Source organism: Penaeus chinensis, chromosome 5 (genome assembly GCF_019202785.1).
Source record: "Penaeus chinensis breed Huanghai No. 1 chromosome 5, ASM1920278v2, whole genome shotgun sequence".
Taxonomy (NCBI): domain Eukaryota; kingdom Metazoa; phylum Arthropoda; class Malacostraca; order Decapoda; family Penaeidae; genus Penaeus; species Penaeus chinensis.
Genome location: NC_061823.1, coordinates 16,129,593 through 16,135,547, shown reverse-complemented (window position 1 = coordinate 16,135,547; position 5,955 = coordinate 16,129,593). Strand labels below are relative to the sequence as shown.

At 34.3% G+C, this 5,955-nt stretch overlaps 1 protein-coding gene across 1 annotated transcript in view; it reads right to left on the bottom strand.

Annotated features, from left to right (window-relative positions):
• Window positions 1–675: 675 nt before the first annotated feature.
• Window positions 676–5,955, bottom strand: part of LOC125025502 (dynein intermediate chain 2, ciliary-like) — an 11,575-nt gene continuing 6,295 nt past the window's right edge. The window contains exons 8-11 of the mRNA XM_047613516.1: window positions 4,954–5,159; window positions 3,400–3,630; window positions 2,468–2,701; window positions 676–814 (exon numbers count right to left, since the gene is read on the bottom strand). Coding sequence (XP_047469472.1) covers window positions 676–814; window positions 2,468–2,701; window positions 3,400–3,630; window positions 4,954–5,159 — 810 coding nt within the window. The remainder of the gene's footprint in view (window positions 815–2,467; window positions 2,702–3,399; window positions 3,631–4,953; window positions 5,160–5,955) is intronic.

The following is a 5,955-nucleotide window of genomic DNA, read 5'->3' as shown; positions in this document are numbered from 1 at the left end:
CAGAGAAAGGTGGGAGCAGAGAAAAAAAACTTATCGAAAAGTTATTCTTCGGCAATTCTCGCTTAAAGAAAAAAAATGATAATAATTATAATTATAAGAAGAAGAAGAAGGAGAAAGAAAATAATACTACTACTAATGATAATGATAATAATAATGATAATAATAATAATAATGATAATACTACTACTACTAATAATAATAACTATAAGAAGAAGAAGAGGGTGAACAATAATAATAATATTAATAATAATAACAATAATGATAATAATAATAATAATAATAATAATAATAATAATAACTATTGTTATCATTATTATCATTATTATTATTATCATTAGATGAAAACAGCAAAAATAATGATGATAATAATGATAATAATAATTATAATAATAATAAAAACATCAAAAATAATGATAACAATAACAATAACAATAATGATAATAATGATGATGATAATAATAATAATAATAATAATAATAATAATAATAATAATAATAACAATAATAACTATAAAGATAATAATAACAATAATGAAAATAATAATAATAGTAAAAAAAATAATGATAATAATAATAATAAAGATCATAATAATAGCAATACCAGTAATAGTACTAAAATAATAATAACAACATTAATAATAATAACAGTAATTAAACAAAACAAATAAATACCAATCTACTTGTTCTCCTGATTAAGAGCAAGGATTCTCTCCATCTTGCACAGCTCAATCTCCGCAGCCTCCTCATCTGTTATCTTCGTCTCCTCAAGAGGTTTCCGGAGGTTTGGCGACAGCTTGTGGGTCACGAGGTAGCCCCTGGAAAGGAAATTTCGAGGCGCGATGAAACGTTGGAGATTGATAGATAGATAGGTAGATAGACAGATTGAAAGATGGATAGATGGATAAAACGACGCTTACTCGGAAGTTATGTGTGTGTGTGTGTGTGTGTTAGTGTGTGTTTATGTGTGTGTGTGTGTTTGTGTGTGTGTGTGTTTATGTGTGTATGTTTCTGTGTGTATGTGTGTGTGTGTGTGTGTGTGCGTGTGTGTGTGTGTGTGTGTGTGTGTGGGTGTGTGTGTGTGTGCGCGTGCTTGCGTGCGGATGTGTTTGAGTACGTGAGTGTCTTATCAACAACGGTTTTCAGTACAAATAGTGCAACAATAATGTCAAAATCACAATTACTGCCATCAAAATCTGTATCATAAAAGTTGCCATTATCGTCGTTACTGCTATCATTAAATCATTATCTTTATCTCCTTTGTCTATTGTGTCTAATAAATGTAATCTAGGACTGTAGTAACCATCAAAGGATGCTCAAGAATTTATAGCACTGTAACACGAAGCTCTAATATTCTCTTAAATAATGAGATAAGTTGAGAACTTGCCTCATTGCAGCTTACGAAGAGACTGGGAAAAGTGCTTTAAATTTTCATTCACGTGTGTCTGTCTCTATCTCTGTCACTGTCCATCTATCTATCTATCCATCTATCTATCTTTCATATCTATCTCTGTCTCTGTCTCTGTCACTGTCCATCTAGCTATCTATCCATCTATCTATCTCTGTCTCTGTCTCTGTCGCTGTCACTGTCTCTGTCTATATCTACCTATCTATCTATATCTATCTCTGAATTTGTCACTGTCTCTGTCTCTGTCTATATCTACCTATCTATCTATATCTATCTCTGTCTCTGTCTCTGTCTCTGTCACTGTCTCTGTCTCTGTCTCTGTCTATATCTACCTATCTATCTATATCTATCTCTGCCTCTGTCTCTGTCTCTGTCACTGTCTCTGTCTATATCTACCTATCTATCTATATCTATCTCTGAATTTGTCACTGTCTCTGTCTCTGTCTCTGTCTATATCTACCTATCTATCTATATCTATCTCTGCCTCTGTCTCTGTCTCTGTCACTGTCTCTGTCTATATCTACCTATCTATCTATATCTATCTCTGAATTTGTCACTGTCTCTGTCTCTGTCTCTGTCTATATCTACCTATCTATATATATCTATCTCTGCCTCTGTCTCTGTCTCTGTCACTGTCTCTATCTATATCTACCTATCTATCTATATCTATCTCTGAATTTGTCACTGTCTCTGTCTCTGTCTCTGTCTCTGTCTATATCTACCTATCTATCTATATCTATCTCTGTCTCTGTCTCTGTCTCTGTCTCTGTCTCTGTCACTGTCAATGTCACTATCTCTGTCTCTGTCTGCGTCACTGTCCATCTATCTACCTATATCTATCTCTGTCTCTGTCACTGTCACTGTCTCTGTCTCTGTCTCTGTCTCTGTCTCTCTCTCTCTGTCTCTCACTATCTATCTATCTATCTATCTATCTATTTATCTCGATCTATCTATCTATCTATCTCTTTCTCTCTCTCTCTCTCTTTCTCTTATCTTTCGTAGGTAGATGAAACAAGCATCCAAGAGCCATCACATACTCGACATACATCCCAACAAGACTTACTTCTCCCCCCCGACCAGGATAATCGGACTAAAAGGGTTGAATGCCACGCAGGAAAGACTCAGCCGCCTCTTGTGAGTGACATTTTGAGAGCACAGAGGGAGGCACTTGCGAAGGAACAGGTCGTAGACGTAGACACGCCCTTCGTCAGAAACCCCCGCGAGAACGCTGCTGCTGTAGGGTGACCACGATAAGCAAGCGACGGGGCTTCCAAGGTCCAGCGTGACGACAGGCGAGCTGGAGGACGAGGTGGGGGAATTATTCGGTTTTCTGGACTTGTGACGGGGATTTCGAGTTTGAATTTAGAATTGTTTAATTGATGATTCTATTGTGATAAGTTTGAATCAACATATTATTCTTAGCGGGTAATATCCTCCTCTTCATCATCATCATCACCATCGCCATCATTATCATTATCATTATCATTATCATTATCATTATCATTATCATTATCATTACCATTATCATTATCATTATCATCATCATCATCATCATCATCATCATCATCATCATCACCATTATCATCATAATCATCATCATCATTATTATCATCATCATCACTTTTTTTTATAATTTGATGTTAAAAAAGTGTTTTAGGGAAAGTGATCAATATGAATCAACACTTTATTCTTAACAGATAATATTATCACCATCACCACTACTATTATTATTATGTGTTAAAAAAAAAAAAAAAAAAAAAAATATCTAAAGAAAGTAATAAGTAAGATGAAGATGATGATGATGATGATGATAATAATGATAATGATAATGATAATGATAATGGTAATGATAATGATAATGATAATGATGATAATGATGATGATGACGGTGACGAAGATGATAATGATAATAATGATCATAAAGATGATGGTAATGATGACAATGGTGATAAATAAATAGACTGACAAATAAGAAAAAAAACACAGATCACTAACAAGCAATTATAGAGCCATATCTTGAGCGTCCAATCTATAGAGCACGTGGCGAAGACCCGGATATGGTGTCGATTCCAAGTGATATTCCTGACAGCGCCGACGTGAGCTGGATACCTGGTGATGCTGTGGTGACACGTCGTCCTCACCTGGAAAATGGCCCCTGTATCCACGCCAATCAAGGGAGCTCCAAAACTTTGTCCTCGGGGGTGATTCCCATGCATTTGGGTGTACCTACAAAATCGAGGGGAAGGTTCGATGAAGTAAAAGGGTGTTTAGTGACAGAGGAGGTGATGTTTTCTGTTAGGGGTAGGGGCCTTAAAAAATTTCTCGTTCTTTTGGGGCCTTTCTGTTCTTTTTCTTGTTTTTTGGTTTGTTTTTCCCTTTTGTTCGTTTGGGTTCTGTTCTGCCCGGTTTTTCTGTTCTTTTTTTTTTGTTTGTTTTTTGTTTTGGTTCGTTTGCTTTCTCTTTTCCCGTTTTTTTCTTTTTTTTTTTCTTCTTTCCTGTTTTTCGGGCCCCCCCCGCCGCCGCCCCCTCCCCCTTCCCCCCCCCCCCCCTTTTTTTTTCTTTTTTTTCTCCTTGTTCTTCTCTTTTTCCTTTTTATCAAAAAAAGAGAATAAGATTAAAAAAAAAAGAATTACGAAAAAATACGTAAAATATAAAAACAAAGGAATCATTAAAGAAAACAAAAGATGGAATCAAGGAAGAGGAATAACAACAAAACCCAAGGAATTAAAGAATAATGTAAGTGAAAGATAAAAAGAAAGAAAAAAATGGTAGTCATGAATAACAAAGAGAGAGGAGAAAAACAGCAACTAAGCGATAATTAAGAAAGAGAAGAAAATCGGGGAAGAAATTAGGTGTATGAGGGACAGTGATGGGAGAGCGAAGGAGGAGGAAGGAAGGATGGAAGAAAACGCGGAAGGGAAATAAAAATGATAAAGGATTTAGGAATGAAAGTAAGGAAGAAGGAAGAGGAATGAAAATCAGGAATTAGAGAAAAGGAAGAAGAAGAAAGCAAAGGAGGAGATTGTGGAATGAAAATAAGGAGAATGAGGAATGAAAATTAGGAATGAAGCAAGGACGGAGAGCAAGGAACGAAACTTACGAAGAAAGTAAGTAGAAGAAAGTTGAAAATCAGAACGGAAATAAGGGAACAAGAATAACGTCAAATCAAAGAAAGAGGATAAGAAAAAAAAATATGAATGGAATAATAAAAAAACCGAAAAAATAAAAAAGAAGAAAGCATTAAAGGAAAACAAGAGCTAAAATCAAGAAAAAGAAAAATATACGGAAAACAATTTCACCCCCACCCCCCAAAAAAAATGATAATGATAATAATAATAATGATGATGATAATAATAATAATAATGATTATAATAATAATAATAATGATTATAATAATAATACTAATAATAATAATGACAATAATAATAATAATAACAATAATAATAATTATAACAACAATAATAACAATAATAATAATTATAACAACAAAAATAACATTAATAATAAAATAAAAAATAAAGAAAAAATAATTAAGAAAATAATAATGACCCCAGAGAGAATCGAACATTTAAAAAATCGAAGTCGAAATCTACCCCCGGTACATCGACGCCCACCCGGAGGCGTACCTGGCATACAGGGAGGAGGTGCTTCCCGCCCACAGCAGACGAGGACACAGTACGAATGGACACAGGAGAACGGATATCGTATATGATAACGGTTCCGTCTTCTCTACCAGCTGCCATTATGCTCGCTCTCTGTAATGGTGATAATTTGATCAATTAGGTTTATTCCGTTTGTTACAATGGTTATTCTTATGTTTGAATGAGAGAGAGAGGGAGAGAGGGGGAGGGAGGGAGGGAGAGAGAGAGAGAGAGAGAGAGAGAGAGAGAGAGAGAGAGAGAGAGAGAGAGAGAGAGAGAGAGAGAGAGAGAGACAGGCAGAGACAGACAGACAGACAAAAGAGTGGTTAACATCCAATGCAGGATTCGAACACGGGTCAGCAAGGGTGCTAGACGAGAATGCTACCACAACACCACAAAGCACACATATGTTAAGCAGAAAAATATTAAAATTTGTCAAATTCTGTTTTGCTTCTCCTGAGTGTACGGTCGAGTGCTGACAGAGTATAATAACAATAGTCATTACATAATTAAAGTCAAATTTATTCTTTAAAAAATGTGGCATTGAGGTGATTTAGATTATATGGTATATTAGATCTATGTTAATTAGGTAAATTGTTATTCCTATAAGGTAATATATAGATATAGATAGGTGTAAATACGTCTATGCACATAGCGTAATTCCTAGGCTAAAGGGCCTGACTTATCTGTTCAATAGGTCTCTCGGATAAAATATTGTGGAGGTTAAATCTATACTGAATGATATCTATGAGTCGGATTATATTGATGATAGTAATATTAATAATAATGATAATAACAACAACAATAATAGTAATGATAATAACAATAATAATAATAATAATAATAATAATAATAATAATAATAATATTAATAATAATAATAATAATAACAATGATAATAAGACAACAAC